Below are 17013 nucleotides of genomic sequence, written 5' to 3'. Positions count from 1 at the left end.
TGTAGTATTCTGGCGTTAAAAAACATTCTGACCTATAACTGTAGTACCAATGTAGTATTCTGGCGTTAAAAACATTCTGACCTATAACTGTAGTACCAATGTAGTATTCTGGCGTTAAACCATCCTGACCTAGAACTGTAGTACCAATGTAGTATTCTGGCGTTAAACCATCCTGACCTAGAACTGTAGTACCAATGTAGTATTCTGGCGTTAAAAACATTCTGACCTATAACTGTAGTACCAATGTAGTATTCTGGCATTAAAAAACATTCTGACCTATAACTGTAGTACCAATGTAGTATTCTGGCGTTAAAAAACATTCTGACCTATAACTGTAGTACCAATGTAGTATTCTGGCGTTAAAAACATTCTGACCTATAACTGTAGTACTAATGTAGTATTCTGGCGTTAAACCATTCTGACCTATAACTGTAGTACCAATGTAGTATTCTGGCGTTAAAAAAACATTCTGACCTAGAACTGTAGTACCAATGTAGTATTCTGGCGTTAAAAAACATTCTGACCTATAACTGTAGTACCAATGTAGTATTCTGGCGTTAAAAACATTCTGACCTATAACTGTAGTACTAATGTAGTATTCTGGCGTTAAACCATTCTGACCTATAACTGTAGTACCAATGTAGTATTCTGGCGTTAAAAAAACATTCTGACCTAGAACTGTAGTACCAATGTAGTATTCTGGCGTTAAAAACATTCTGACCTATAACTGTAGTACCAATGTAGTATTGTGGTGTTAAACCATTCTGACCTTGAACTGTAGTACCAATGTAGTATTCTGGTGTTAAACCATTCTGACCTAGAACTGTAGTACCAATGTAGTATTCGGTGTTTGGGAGGTTCACAGAAGTTTTTTAGAAGTTTTGCAGAAGTCAGCTGGGATAACCCCCCGTACCACCCCTGTTCTTCTTCAAGTAGATGATCTTCTTATGTCAATGCCCCCCCCCCCCCAAAAAAATAAAATATGGACCTAGGGGACATTTGGGGGTGAGTTTGGGTAGCACCAATGTCGTTAAGCCCACATAGAAACGTGCGTGGAGTTAACCAGCGACACGCAAATCCATGAGATCAGCACACACAGATAACAGCGTCTCACACACAAACACACACACGATAGCGTCACACACACACACACAGATAACAGTGTGACAGAGAAAGAGAGAGAGAGAGAGAGAGAGAAAGAGAGGAAGTCGTCTCCACTTTGGCCACAGAAGTTGATTCTTTATGTCTGTTTGACATCCAGCGTGGGACAGGTACGCACGCACAAAAACGCTTCGGGACTTCCACGACTTCCACGGATTCCTTCCACGTTTTCCGTCCACGGCTTCCACGGACACGGTGGAAGCAGGCGGGCGTCTCGTCCTCAGCATGGTGAGTAGGACAGACAACAAACTAGCCGATAAAAGGTCACTCCATGAGCGACCAGACAGCAGCTAGCCTCGGTTTGCTTTTGCTTGAGGTGACGGAGAAGCTAGGAATTAGGAACTAGGAATTAGGAACTAGGAATTAGGAATTCTTTGACAAAGAATTCAGTCTTGTGTCAGCGTATCGGCTTGTGCAACTTGGGCCTTCACTATTTCACCAAAGTGGAAATAGAAATGTTTGCTTCCTCTTTGCTGGGGAGGCTTTGCCGTACCTAATGTGTGTCCATAAGCACACAAACGCTCCGCTTGATTCGTTTGGCCTTTTTTGCAACTTGAGCCTCCACGGCGCCCCCTGTGGGCCGTGCTGAAGATGCCGTGGAAGACTTGCTAGCCTTACTTACCATCACGACACAGACGCTCAGTGACTAGAAAAAATTTCCCAGGGATGGAACTCTCCCTTCGATAGACGATTGAATACGTATCCGCATACGAGGAAATGAGGATGTGACCAAGTGGACCTGTTGATGGGTCCTAATGAAACATCATGACATGACAACTAGTACGTCAATACTATCAAGTACATGAAAGTACATGAAAAATGTATGAAGCTGTTGACAGTCTTGTCTTGTGTGTTGCGTTACTCTGAGAGGTGGTTGCAGCAATTGTGCAGCAACACGTATTGCTCATTGGCTCATTGGGCTTTTTGGGAAACAGAAGCGTGATTTGGGCTTTATTTTGGACTAATTTCATTTCCACATTCACCACATTGACTTAGGGTGAAGTGAAAGGTGTGTTGTTTCTATATACAGTAGGGCTCATATAGTATACATACAGTATATACATATATACATGTGTGTACATATACATATATGTACATGTGTTGTATATACAATGGGTTGCAGAAGTATTCAGACCATTTCTCCTGTTTACATGAAAGGAAATAGCACAAACACGACGATCCATCACTGTTTTTGTTCATAAGAACTCTTTAGTATAGATAGATTACATAAGTCTGGGTCTGTCTGTGAGTATGCAAATGTTTAGTGAATAGGTGAGTTAGCATGTGAGTATTAGCAAGTGAGTGTGTTAGTATGTGAGTATTAGCAAGTGAGTGTGTTAGCATGTGAGTATTAGCAAGTGAGTGTGTTAGCGTGTGAGTATTAGCAAGTGAGTGTGTTAGCATGTGAGTATTAGCATGTATGTGAGTGTGCTAGCATGTGAGTATTAGAAAGTGAATGTGTTAGCATGTGAGTATTAGCAAGGGAGTGTGTTAGCATGTGAGTATTAGCAAGTGAGTGTGTTAGTATGTGAGTATTAGCAAGTGAGTGTGTTAGCATGTGAGTATTAGCAAGTGAGTGTGTTAGCATGTGAGTATTAGCAAGTGAGTGTGTTAGCATGTGAGTATTAGCACGTATGTGAGTGTGCTAGCATGTGAGTATTAGAAAGTGAGTGTGTTAGCATGTGAGTATTAGCAAGGGAGTGTGTTAGCATGTGAGTATTAGCAAGTGAGTGTGTTAGCATGTGAGTATTAGCAAGTATGTGAGTGTGTTAGCATGTGAGTATTAGCAAGTGAGCGTGTTAGCATGTGAGTATTAGCAAGTATATGAGTGTATTAGCATGTGAGTATTAGCAAGGGAGTGTGTTAGCATGTGAGTATTATCAAGTGAGTGTGTTAGCATGTGAGTATTATCAAGTGAGTCTGTTAGCATGTGAGTATTAGCAAGTGAGTGTGTTAGCATGTGAGTATTAGCACGTATGTGAATGTGTTAGCATGTGAGTATTAGCAAGTATGTGAGTGTGTTAGCATGTGAGTATTAGCAAGTATGTGAGTGTGTTAGCATGTGAGTATTAGCAAGTATGTGAGTGTGTTAGCATGTGAGTATTAGCAAGTATATGAGTGTGTTAGCAAGTGAGTGTGTTAGCCTGTGAGTATTAGCAAGTATATGTGTTAGCATGTGAGTATTAGCAAGTATGTGAGTGTGTTAGAAAGTGAGTATTAGCAAGTGTGTTAGCATGTGAGTATTAGCAAGTATGTGAGTGTGTTAGCAAGTGAGTGTGTTAGCATGTGAGTATTAGCAAGTATATGTGCTAGCATGTATTAGCAAGTATGTGAGTGTGTTAGAATGTGAGTATTAGCAAGTATATGAGTGTTCTAGCAAGTGAGTGTGTTAGCATGTGAGTATTAGCAAGTATGTGAGTGCGTTAGCATGTGAGTATTAGCAAGTGAGTGTGTTAGCATGTGAGTATTAGCGAGTGAGTGTGTTGGCATGTGAGTATTAGCAAGGGAGTGTGTTAGCATGTGAGTATTAACAAGTATGTGAGTGTGTTAGCAAGTGAGTGTGTTAGCATGTGAGTATTAGTAAGTATATGTGTTAGCATGTGAGTATTAGCGAGTATATGAGTGTGTTAGAATGTGAGTATTAGCAAGTGAGTGTGTTAGCATGTGAGTATTAGCGAGTGAACTTTCACCTTGTTGTGCAACGCTGTTAGTGAGTACCTGTGCAGTGAAATATCAGCATCAGCTTTGTGTGCTTATCTCCACTTCCTCGTACTGTATGCTCACACCTCTACAGTAAAATCTCACACACCAAACAGGAAGCCCAATTGGCCAAAAGACAAACAACCATTCACGCTCTCATGTATGTGTATTTATTAATATTGAATTCTACTTGGTGGAAATTCACTTATGGCGGTCGGATCTGGAAGCAGCGATAAACGAGGGACAATCTGACATGACACGACAGGTCACATGTTTCTCTTCTTTCCAGGAAAACAAGGCTGATGTAAAAGCCATCATGGCTCGCTTCCAAGCCAACGCCAGCGAAGAGAGCTCATCACCGTCGCCGGGGCGACCCAAAGCGCCCCTCAACCTCGCCCTCTCCAGCGGTCCCACTGTCCCGCCCAAGAAACCCGTCTTGGAAAGCCTGTCTGGCGGTGCCATCAAGATCCCCCCCAAACCTTCTCACCTTAAAAACACTGCGCCCGCTAAGAGCGCCAGAGAGGTGCATCATGTGACCAATACAACCAAAGTGCTAGCTAGCAGGTTTGACAGCAGCCAGGATGGCGGCGGCAGCAACAAAACGCCTCTCCTTGACAGAGGACACGCCCCCTTGTCTCCGCCCACTCCAAAACCCACACTCAAGCCTCCACTGAGCACTACCCTCTCCAACCCCAAACCTGCCTTCCCCAGACCCCCCCCAGCAGCATCCAAACCCAGCAGCGGGGACTCGGCTCCCCAAATCCCTCCTTTGACCCAAAAACCCAGCAGCAGCGTCACCAAACTGTGGCAGCAGAGTGAAGATCACACGGACAAACGTCCAGCAGAGCCGGACAAGCCGCAACTTGACAGCAAACCTACGGCTAATCAGGCTGTCCATCAGACTGTCCCGCCTCCAAAACCTCCAGTCAGCAAAAAGCCCAGCCTGAGGAAACCTGCAACAGAAGCTTCTCAGAACGGCGTTATTGACGACCCCGCCTCCGGCCCCAAACGCAACCCGCTCCCCAAGTGGAGTCCTGCTCCTGCTAAACCCAAACGACCCCCGAAAGTAGACCTGGACGACTTCAGAAGGGCTGCTGGGATCGTTACTGGTAAGATGATGGCAGCATATCGTAGGATTCCCCAACGTAGCATTAATTATTACATACTAACGTGGGAGTCCATATTATGTCTTATTATGTCAACTATATTACTATAGTTGTAAGACAAGTGGGTTATTATGTATACTATACTGGGTAATAGGAGTAATAGGAGTAGGAGTAGGTAATCATCCATGCCGCCATCCATCCATCCACCCATCCATCCATCCAGTCGTACATCCACCCATCTATTCATCCATCCATCCATCCATCCATCCATCCACCCATCCATTCATCCATTCATCCATCCATCCACCCATCTATCCATCCATTCGTACATCCACCCATCTATTCATCCATCCATCCATGTATTTTCTATGGCCCTTATCCCCAATAGGCTCTCTGGCATTTGCTGCATCAATCAGTAAGAGCCTATATACCCTATATAAGAGCCTATATAACCTCTATAAGAGCCTATATAACCTATGTAAGAGCCTATATGCCCTATATAAGAGCCTATATAACCTATATAAGAGCCTAGTATATAACCTATATAAAAGCCTATATTACCTATATAAGAGCATATATAACCTATTAAGAGCCTATATAACCTATATAAAAGCCTATATAACCTATATAAGAGCCTATAAAACCTATATAAGAGCCTATATAACCTCTATAAGAGCCAATATAACCTATATAAGAGCCAATATAACCTATATAAGAGCCTATATAACCTATATAATAGCCTATATAACCTATATAAGAGCCTATATAACCTCTATAAGAGCCAATATAACCTATATAAGAGCCAATATAACCTATATAAGAGCCTATATAACCTCTATAAGAGCCTATATAACCTCTATAAGAGCCTATATAGCCTATATAAGAGCCTATATAGCCTATATAAGAGCCTATAAAACCTCTATAAGAGCCAATATAACCTATATAAGAGCCTATAAAACCTCGATTAGAGCCTATAAAACCTCTATTAGAGCCAATATAACCTCTATAAGAGCCTATATAACCTATAAAAGAGCCAATATAACCTATATAAGAGCCTATATAACCTCTATAAGAGCCAATATAACCTCTATAAGAGCCTATATAACCTATATAAGAGCCTATAAAACCTCTATTAGAGCCTATATAACCTCTATAAGAGCCTATATAACCTCTATAAGAGCCTATATAGCCTATATAAGAGCCTATATAGCCTATATAAGAGCCTATATAACCTATATAAGAGCCTATAAAATCTCGATTAGAGCCTATAAAACCTCTATTAGAGCCAATATAACCTCTATAAGAGCCTATATAACCTATAAAAGAGCCAATATAACCTATATAAGAGCCTATATAACCTATATAAGAGCAAATATAACCTCTATAAGAGCCTATATGACTTCTATAAGAGCCTATATAACCTCTATAAGAGACAATATAACCCATATTAGAGCCTATATAACCTATATAAGAGCCTATAAAACCTCTATTAGAGCCTATATATCCTCTATAAGAGCCTATATAACCTATATAAGAGCCCGTAACCCAGCTAATGATTTAGGGAAGTTTTCCTGTCCATGAACTTCCCTAACTTCTAAGCTAATCTCCAGTGTCAATAAACATAATAAGAACCTGTAAGTACTTTAGATATACTCTCCAGTATCTCACATAGTACAGTAGGAATGAACCCTGCACTCAGTCACTGACTTACAGTACTTCCTTTTTTGGGCCCACGTGAGCCACAACACCCCCGCCCCCCTTCCACTTACCCCCCCACAGCGCTAACTTTGCTTCATCATATGAGGAAGTCATATGATGAGTCATGAGCCTATTAACGAATACAACTTTCTAAAGAATCTCTTCCTTCACGGGTGTCCAAAGGGCGGCCAGGGGGCCATTCGTGGCCCATGGCGCATTCTAGAATATCACTTCACAAGAAAACTTAACTTAAGTGATAAAGTGATCATGTGAGGAGAAGATCAGAATTACAAGAAGAATCTTCACAAAAAGAAAAGAAATGGGTGCTTGGTTGCAGGACTAATTATTTGTCCACCAGAGATCTGGGGGTCTGCTAACTCACAAACGGGCCGGCGCCTCAGAGCTTCTCTTCCAGTCACTCACATACACGTCAGCCACTGTGACTGGTTGTCTACGAGCGTGTGTACGGTTCCGTACATACCCAAGGAACGGTTGATGGTTCAATGCTTTTTCTTCACAGGAAGCACTTCCAGCGTCACTCAGATGTCTTCGGCTCCTGGTAACCATAGCAACCACACCACCCAGCCTCCTAAAAGTGCACTCCCCAGTCTGCCCCCACGACCTTTTGGAACCACGTAAACCGTCACTCATACACACACACACACACACACACACACAGAGAGAGTTACTCGGCTAGGAGAGCACAGTTTACAGCTCGGGGACTACTTTATGTGTAGTAATACCGAATGTTGGTGTAGGTGCTATTTGGCAAGGCACAATGCTCTACTGTAGGCGTGTGTATGTTCCTAGCGTGTGAGTCCAGTGAGTCAACTTATCTCTCCTTCCTATGACATAGACTATGTTTACATCAGGGCTGTCCAAAGTGTGGCCTGGGGGCCATTTGTGGGTAGAGGCAGTTATTTGTTGGCTCGTGGTACTTTTCTAGAATGTGAAAAAAAATCCAAATTGTATGAGAATTTTTACCCCATACAAAAAAACCCCAGAAAGGGGAAATAGGAAAAACAGCTGCAACTTTACAAGAATAAAGTCAAAATATTAAGAGAAAAATAAACAAAAAGAGATTAAGTGTCTCATAAGTACTCATGGAGTATGAGTCTGAGAAAAATAATGATACAAATAATACATTTCAGTAGCAGAGAGTTGAAATATTACAGAAATAATATGTTTTCTTAAAAGTCATATTATGAGAAACAAACTAGAAACAAACTAAATTAGGTTGGGGAGAAAGTTATAATATTATTAATATGATAAGTCAAAATATTAATAGAATATACATATATGAACATGAATACAATAAAGTTATATGTAACAACAAAAAAGCAAAAAAGTAAGCAATTTCAAGAGAATAAATAAATAAAACCATTTCAGCAGGATAGAGCTGAAATATGAAAGAAAAAAATATTTTTACATTAATAATGAAAAGATGTTCATAATAATATTTTAATGTTAATAATGAAAAAGTTGTTGGAAAATGAGGTTCGGGAAAAAGTTATAATGTTACAAAAGTAATATCAAAATATGATGTAATAAAGTTTAAATATTAAAAGTAGAAAATTGAAATGAAAACAGAAGCAAGAATGACAAATAAACACTAATTTTGCTAGAATAAAGTCCAAACGTTAACAGCACAAAAGTCAAATTGTAACCAGAAAATTGTTGCAATATTTGCAATATTATTAATATTTATTAATATTATTATATTTGCAATAGAGCTGCAATACTACAATATTATGAGGAAAAAATGTCACATTTTAGTAGCATAGAGTTGAAATATGAAGGAAAAAATAATGTAATAAAGTCATAATATTACTAGAATATTGAAGATGATTTAAGAATAAAATGGAAATATTGGAAAACTACGAAATGGAAGCAAAGAGTGAAGCTGATATTAATAATAATAATCATACATTTTACGCTGTATGACAAATGTGAGATGTAGATATACTAGAACATGTAGCTCCAGTAAATATGGTACATGATATTTGTTGATGATATTTGGCGGTTGTAGGATGTACCAAGAAGAGTCGTATGACGACCTTGAAGAGGTGAAGAAGACATCTCCTCCTCCTCCTCCTCCTCCTCCTCCGCTGCCACCATCCACAGGTGGAGTGACGTTTGGGCAGCGGCCAACATGGCCAATCATTTCCGGGAATCTTTAATGCTTTAATGCTATCTTTTATTGTTTATTGTTTGCTGTTTATGCTCCCGTTTAGCTCATCCCAGTCAGCGGGCCAAGGTGACACAAATGCGAACGCACATTTCTTACCGACACTGAACACCTCGTTCACCTTTTATTGTGCTTCTACCGGCCAGGAGGAACGCCAACATCACCATGACGACGACCACAGCGGAGACACGTACGAGCCGCTGGATGAACCCTGGTGAGAGTATTATTATTATTACTACGCAACACTTTTACTACTCAGTTTTTACTTATTATTTTGGATTGATTTTCATGCATTGTTCTATACAGTTAGATTTGCTTTTGGGGGGTTCAGATGACAAAAAGTCATGCAGTAAATATGAAATATTCATATTTCTTTTCCACTTAAGTCAATGACATCATCATGAAATATATATCTAACCTGAATAATACGTTTTGAACCCTTTAAAGGCCGGAATGTTGCTGCATGCTTTGAATGGGAAACAGTAGCGCCATCTTGTGGACAAATGAGACAATTGAAAGTTGCTGAGTCGGTTGTCCGGTTTGAAATCTTAATGCTGAGTCACGTTAGGATGAATGTGAGCCCCATCATGGACACGGCCAACTCCAGTGGTGTTTGCCGTCAACAGGGAAGAAGAAGACAGGAGGAAGGAGCAGGAGGAGAAAAGGCAACAGGAGGCAGAGAAGAAGGAGCAGAGGGGACGAGAGAAGAAAGAGCAGGAAGCCAGAAAGAAACTGAAGGTGAGCAAAAGCGCCGCGGTGCAACCCAACAAAGGTGGGATGACATCTCTCGGCCGTCTCAGCTGGTGGGGCCCCTGGAGGCCCTCCACCAAGGCAAGGCCCGTGTGGACTGCAGAGGCGGCAGGACGGAGCTGGCCCTCAAGCGAGGAGACTGTCTGGACATCATCCGGGTCCAGGGCACCCCTGAGGGCAAATGGCTGGGACGGAAACAGGACGGATCCAGTAAGTTGCTTTCCTCATCAGATGCTGAACCACCAGAACCTGGTGGTTCTGGTTCTTCTGTCTAAAACTAAGTCATAAAGGCTCAGCAAATCTGCTCCTGTCTAAATTGACCCATCTTGTAGTATTGTTTACTTCCATCATTATGGCTAAGCACTGTTGAATAACATAACATAACATAACATAACATAACATAACATAACATAACCACTTCACACCTGCACACAGTGACTTCCTGTTCAGTGCAAAATAAGCTCCAAAAAAAAGCGTAGAATTAAACTGGATTCGACCAAAATGCAGCCAGTCATTTACTTTTATTTATTTGATTTATTATTATACATACATTTTTTTATGTTTTTATTTTTCATAGATTTTATTTTGGATTCATTCTTATTTATGTGTATCTTATTTTGCTTATTTTATTGATATTATTTAATATTTATTTTAGATGTATTTGCTTTATTTTATTTGTTATTATTATTTATTTTAATTATTTTATTAATTTCTTCATATATACTTATATATGTACTCAATTATATTTTTTTATATTTTTGATTTATTCTTATTTTTAATTTCTTCATATATATATACTTATATATATATATACTTGATTATATTTTTTTATATTTTTGTTTGATTTATTCTTATTTATTTTTAATTTCTTCATATATATACTTATATATATATATATACTCGATTATATTTTTGATTTATTATTAGAATTACATTTTTTAAATATATATTTTGCCCTGTGATTGGCTGGCGACCAGTCCAGGGTGTACCCCGACTCTCGCCCAAAGACAGCTGGGATAGGCTCCAGCACCCCCGCGACCCTCGTGTGGGAATTTTTTTTCTAGCTAGATCATGGCTTCCATAAGAATGATAAATTATGATTATCATTATAAATTATTATTATAAATTATGATAAATTTGCATAGGTACAGTCATGGCTTCCATATGAATAAAAAGGTATGATGTATTTGTGTAGGTACAGTCATGGCTTCCATAAAAATGAAAGTATGAATTATGTTGCGTACGTACAGTTGGCTACGTGAAGACCACCTCGGTGGAGATCGACTTCAACACTCTGAAGAGCCACCAGGCCCAGCAGGGGTCCAAGTGTGAGTTGTACGACGACGTGGACGTGGCCTCGTCAGACAGCAGGTAAGGGTGTAAGCGTCGGTGGCTAGTCCCGCACTTTGGACACCCGATTGTTTTCGACTGTAACGATACAATGTTGTCTTCTCTCCACAGCGGGATCAGTGGACAAGGAGGTACACACAGTCAACTTATTATCATACGTTAGCTAGGATACCGTGCTAATTACATTTATATTATTTATTTGTTTTCATTTATTATTTATTTGTTATATTTAGTTATTATTTTTAATGTTTCATTATTTTAAATTAGATATTTTTATTTTTATTAGTTATTATGTTTACTTATTTACTATTTTCTAGTATTTGTTATTACTTCTTTTCTTTTGTTATTATTATTCATATATTTTATTAATTATATAATAATTATTATTAATTATTATTAATTCGTAGTTATAGTTTTAATTTTTTTATTAAAAAATATTTTGTGTAAAAGGAATTATTTTTTATTAGGCCTCATTTATATTTATTTGTAAACTATTTTTGTATTGTTTTGATTTATTATTTTTATTTGTTATTTAATTGTTTTTAACTGTGTATTTTAATTTTTTATTACGAATATTTGTTTGTAATATGTTATTTTTTTATTTAAAGTGTTTAATTTTGTACTCTCTTTAGTTATTTATTTTTTATTATTTCTAATTTTATTACTGAAAAAAAATCACATTTACTATTTATTTATGTATTATTTGTATTTATTTGTAATTCACTATGTTTTTTTTATTATTTGTAAAAATGATTTGTATTAATTTTAATTATATATTATTTGTAATTATTTGTATTATATTTTCTTGTGTTTAATTTCATCTTTTTTAATTTAATTTGTATGAATTACTTTTGGGCTACACGGTGGTCGATGGACGATGGGATAAGTCATTTTGAAAGATGTATTCTTAGTATTGATTATGTTAGTAAATTATGTAATTTACTGTAATGAGTTGAGGAGTGTAATGGACTGTTTAGATTATGTGATGCTGTTATTATTATTATTATTATTATTGTTGGCAGTGCTTCTCCCGCCGCCCCCAGAAGAAGAAGAAGGTGAAATCTACAATGACGTGATGGATCCAGACCTGGATGTTCGGTGAGTATCCATGATGAAACTCCATGAAATCAAAATGAGGAAAAAAAAATGTGGAATTAGAAATGCAGGGTTGTTTTGTTGACAAGTGCTTGGCTCTTTAGCCCCGCCCAGCCCAGGAAGTCCCTCACCAAGCCTCACGCCCTCCTGAAGATGTTTGATAGAAGTGGACGTGCGGCCAGCGTAAAAGTGTAAACGTGCATCAGTATAGTAAGACTGTAAACACGGGGCCGAACCGCTCACTGATCACCTCCAATGATTGGCTGACAGAAGAAGGGCGTGGCGCCTTCTTGCATAACCGCATGGCTTATTCGTGGGTCATCTCGATGATTGTCTTTGCCTGCGATCAATACTGGATATCGGCTCTCACTAACCACGTCTTAGTGTGCACTCCTCCGCCGTGATTAACCGACAGTCGCTCTTTTCTCTTTCTCATGGTCTTTCTGCTCGTGGCAGACTGCCTCCCCCCAGCCAGTTCACAGCAGACCGTGCGGGTGGGTGCTCTCTTTGCTTTTCCATTTTTTCCATCTTTATTTGGTCATTCCATTCTTGGGGATCGGTATCGTACAATTCCAATTTAGGTCAAGTTCAACTGACACGGTCAGTGCTTTTATTTGATAAAAACCTTATCAGATATTTATATAGAAATTGTACTTTTTAAGCATTTTTTTAATTTTACATTCAAAAATGAAAGAACAATTAAAGTATTTTCTTTCATTTATTAGAGACAATAACTAACACTATCATTCACATTCGTTTTTTTCTATTTAATGACAAAAGGATTTTTTTCATTTATTTTTTAAATTTTTTTTTTATATTTTTATTCACTAAATTCATATACAAAGGAAATGTATTATTCATTATTACAAATCTGACACAATATAAAATCAACTCCAAATAAAACATAATTTTATATTAAATAATACATTTTAAAAGCAAAATATTATAATAATTATTGAATTTAATGCAATACATGCAAGGCGAGTTTTTCATTTTAATAAAAAAAGAAAAGAATGCTTTTTATTTTTAAGTTTTTTAAATTGAAGTACTTCATAGAAATGTTATTTATAATAAATAGGATGATTCTCTTATTTTTATTTGATTAAGAAAATATACATATATTTATTTTTTATTTTAATAAAAAGCAAACACATAATTCAGTTTTCTTTTTCAATGTCAGAATATAATTCAGGGATTTTCTTTAATTTGTTAAATAATTAACATTATTATTTAATTAATTAATAATAATTAATGGAAATAATTTTAAAATTTATTTAAAAATTTTAGTTTTTAATTTTTGTTTTAAAATTAATTAAATATTGGAATTGTAGTTTTTTAAGCCTTTTTTATTTAATGTAGAAAAATAGAATACGTTTAAATTTAAAATGTATATAAATGTTAATGTCATACTTGTTTTATTATTATGAATATTTGTATTATGAATGGAATGTTTTCATATACTAAAATAACAACAATAATAAAAACGGTAAACGTTGGATTCCCTTCTCTGGCAGCAGTCGCTGACGATGAGATCTACTACGACGTGGACGCCCAAAGCCAGCCCCCCCTTCCGCCCATCAGCAGGTAAGCAATAGAAAGCCGTCAGGTTGGCGTGGAAGACTTTGTCAAGTGTGGTTTGTTCCTCAGCATTCCCAGCCTAAAAGGCAAAGGCAAGGTGGCCGAGGAGTCGGACCCAAAGAAGCTGAAAAAGCTTGAGAAGGAGGAGAAAGAGTTCAGGAAGAAGTTTAAAGTGAGTATCGGTCCTCCGTACGTTTGGCTACGCGTTTCCCTTCTACTCCCTTTTTGATGTCCGCCCTTCAGTACGATGGGGAGATCCAGGTGCTCTACCAGGCGACCATCGCCACGCCCAGCGCTCCGCTCAAGTGGGGCGGCAAGGAGCTGGCGGTCAAAGCCGGGGAGAAAGTGGACGTGATCGTCAAGGCTGCGCATGACAAAATGATCTGTCGCAACGAGGACGGGAAGTGTGAGTGACCGGCGCCCTGCACGCTCCCTCGCCCCCACAATGTATTAACTCTAACCGCTCTCCTTTCCCGTCCTTCCAGTTGGTTACGTTTCCATCGGCCATATTAGCACAGAGTGAGTACCACAACGACACACGGCAAGACATCAAGCCGCAAGTTCACTAAACCGTGTCTCTTTTCCTTTCTGCAGCGACGGCGACATTTACGACGACGTCGGCGACGGTGTGTTTTGTCCTAACTTCTGATTTGTGATTATTATTATTATTATTATTATTATTATTATTATATTTACTCTAAATCTATAATAAATAAAAATAAAAATAATTATATTTATTTATTATTATTATATTTACTAAATATATAATAAATATAAATAGAATAAAAAATAAAAATAAAAATAAAAATAAAAATAAAAATAAAAATAAAAATAAAAATAAAAATAAAAATAAAAATAAAAATAAAAATTAAAATTAAAATAAAAATTAAAATTAAAATTAAAATTAAAATTAAAATTAAAATTAAAATTAAAATTAAAATTAAAATTAAAATTATATTATTATATTTTATTTATAATACAAATTAGTTAATTTAATAGAATCATTTACTGAAATACAATATTGTTTAAAATATGATTTTCACATTTTTCTGATTTTTTCCGGCATTTTCTGGTGTACATTAGAGTGGTTATATCGTACCTCGCATACTTTAGGGTTTAAAATAAATAAATTATAATTGAACTTAATACATTATTACTATTATTTTTATTATATTTTATATGTATTCATATTTCATTCATTATGAATGAATGAATGAAATGTCTTGTATTCTTTATGCTACCAAATGAAACACAAATTCACCGGTATCAGATCTGTATCGGTGATACCAGCCTGAAATGTACTCGGTGGTATTGCACATCACGGATACTACCTTTAAACTCTTAAAATGTGTTTTTTCCCCCCACAGACTGCATCTATGACAACGAATGAGGATCACCGCCTACTTATTATTATTTTTTTTAGTGTATCAGTTATTTAACTGAGTTTATAGCCGCTTGGCCTCACAAGCAGAAAACAATAGCCGCAGCCATTTTGGCTCTTAGCTGGCGGCGGCCATTTTGGCTTTTAGCTAGCTTGAAGTCAACAAACAAGCAACATCAGTATTGAAACTTTTTCATTTGTGTTGCTGATTTTATAGTTCTCAACCCCGTCTTTGGTATCTTTCGCCATAATAAGTTGTTTTTGTCAACTTAAATATGTATATAATAGATCCATGTGATGTATATAACACCTACCGTATAATGACTTCTTTTTTCAATTGAATAAATATTAAACCATGCTCTCAGCATTATTGTTTTTATAGCTGGGTCAATCCAACACCATGCATCCCTCGTCCTGCTCTGAAGCACACTTCCTGATTATCATGAGGCCACAGCAAGGTGCGCTAAAGTAATATATTGTAGGGTCGCTGGGAACACTTCCAGGTTCCCAGCATGCTTTGCGGCACCGTCTATGTAAATAGCGCTTCTGTTTCTAGTTTTAAGTCACATGGTTGTTTGTTATTGTCTGTTTTTGTTTATCTGTTGCAATGCCGTGTGATGCGTTTAGGTTTTCTTGTCCATGACTGAGACTCTTATGCTGAGCGATCACCGATGGTGGAATCTAACAGGCCGTGTGGTTGTTGAATGTGAGCTTTCGTCAACTGCTCTCAAAAAGTAAGCCTTTTTCTGTTACAAGACCCTTGACAAGCGCCAGATTGGTGTCAGAAGTGGGATTGCCGGATGGCAACCACAATCTGCTAGATCGAATAATTAATCTTGAGTTTACAGACGTACGAGGGGGAGGAGCTACAAAGGGCGATTTATACTCCAGTGCGACTTATGTATGTTTTTTTTCTACCTAATTATGCATTTTTGGCCTTGTGCGACTTATACTCCAGTGCAACTTATGTATGTTTTTTTCTACCTAATTATGCATTTTGGGCCTTGTGTGACTTATACTCCAGTGCAACTTATGTATGTTTTTTTCGACCTAATTATGCATTTTGGGCCTTGTGCGACTTATACTCCAGTGCGACTTATGTATGTTTTTTTCTACCTAATTATCCATTTTTGGCCTTGTGCGACTTATGTATGTTTTTTTCTAGCTAATTATGCATTTTTGGCCTTGTGCGACTTATGTATGTTTTTTTCTAGCTAATTATGCATTTTTGGCCTTGTGCGACTTATACTCCAGTGCAACTTATGTATATTTTTTTCTACCTAATTATGCATTTTGGGCCTTGTGTGACTTATACTCCAGTGCAACTTATGTATGTTTTTTTCTACCTAATTATGCATTTTTGGCCTTGTGCGACTTATACTCCAAAGCGACTTATAGTCCAGAAAATATGGTACTTTTTCCTCCACTTAGTGGGTGTGGCTCATACACTGGAACTTACAGTAATTGTCGTGTGTGTGTGTCCTTCACTTGAAGCGAGATGATGATGATGTAATCCCAGCCTAGTTTAGCAGTAATCCCATTGGATTGGGGTCACTGGGAGAAAGTGCAGTGTGGACAGAAGCTGTGTTTGCACCGTGGAATCTATTCTAAGTGGCATTATTCAATAGGCCACATGTTTAAAAATAGATTCCTTTTATTTAGATGCTTCTGTGTGTGTGTGTATTGAACATTTACCAAAGGAAGCTATTTATGGTACATTTTTTTAGTAACGGTAAAATACCACAAAAAGTCATGTCAAGTGTAACGATAAGAGAATAACCGTGCACTTGATGTGAAACAATAAAATGGTAATATGAGGGGGGAAATTCATTCAGCCGATTACTATCACTGCTCTGCTTCAATTTCATTTACTATCACTATCAGCCGATTACTATCACTGGTCTGCTTCAATTGAGTGGATCACTGGGCTTTTGAACACAACAGAGGGGGAGCGATAAAAACACACAAGACTGGATTTATGAAATTACTATAATGATGTATTATTA

At 37.5% G+C, this 17013-nt stretch overlaps 1 protein-coding gene across 4 annotated transcripts; it reads left to right on the top strand.

Moving 5' to 3' along the window:
* The first annotated feature begins 1162 nt into the window (after positions 1-1162).
* Positions 1163-16751, top strand: fybb (FYN binding protein b). Of its 4 annotated transcripts, none has more exons than XM_058056866.1 (19): positions 1163-1389; positions 4151-4970; positions 7186-7300; positions 8695-8789; positions 8900-8922; positions 9000-9067; positions 9480-9591; positions 9654-9813; positions 10854-10974; positions 11065-11084; positions 11976-12051; positions 12153-12239; positions 12505-12542; positions 13566-13632; positions 13696-13798; positions 13870-14032; positions 14112-14145; positions 14221-14252; positions 14994-16750. In XM_058056866.1, exons 1-19 carry the CDS (start codon positions 1387-1389, stop codon positions 15014-15016), a joined length of 2160 nt encoding a protein of 719 aa, XP_057912849.1. In that variant the 5' UTR covers positions 1163-1386; the 3' UTR covers positions 15017-16750. The 4 variants fall into 4 exon arrangements, with proteins under 4 accessions (XP_057912849.1, XP_057912848.1, XP_057912850.1 ...); XM_058056865.1 differs by having other exon boundaries at positions 13563-13632; XM_058056867.1 differs by lacking the exon at positions 12153-12239 and having other exon boundaries at positions 13563-13632; positions 14994-16751.
* Positions 16752-17013: the final 262 nt, after the last annotated feature.

Source organism: Doryrhamphus excisus, chromosome 19, assembly GCF_030265055.1.
Source record: "Doryrhamphus excisus isolate RoL2022-K1 chromosome 19, RoL_Dexc_1.0, whole genome shotgun sequence".
Classification (NCBI taxonomy): domain Eukaryota; kingdom Metazoa; phylum Chordata; class Actinopteri; order Syngnathiformes; family Syngnathidae; genus Doryrhamphus; species Doryrhamphus excisus.
The sequence above is the reverse complement of the archived record's forward strand: the minus strand, read 5'-3'. Positions and strand labels throughout refer to the sequence as shown.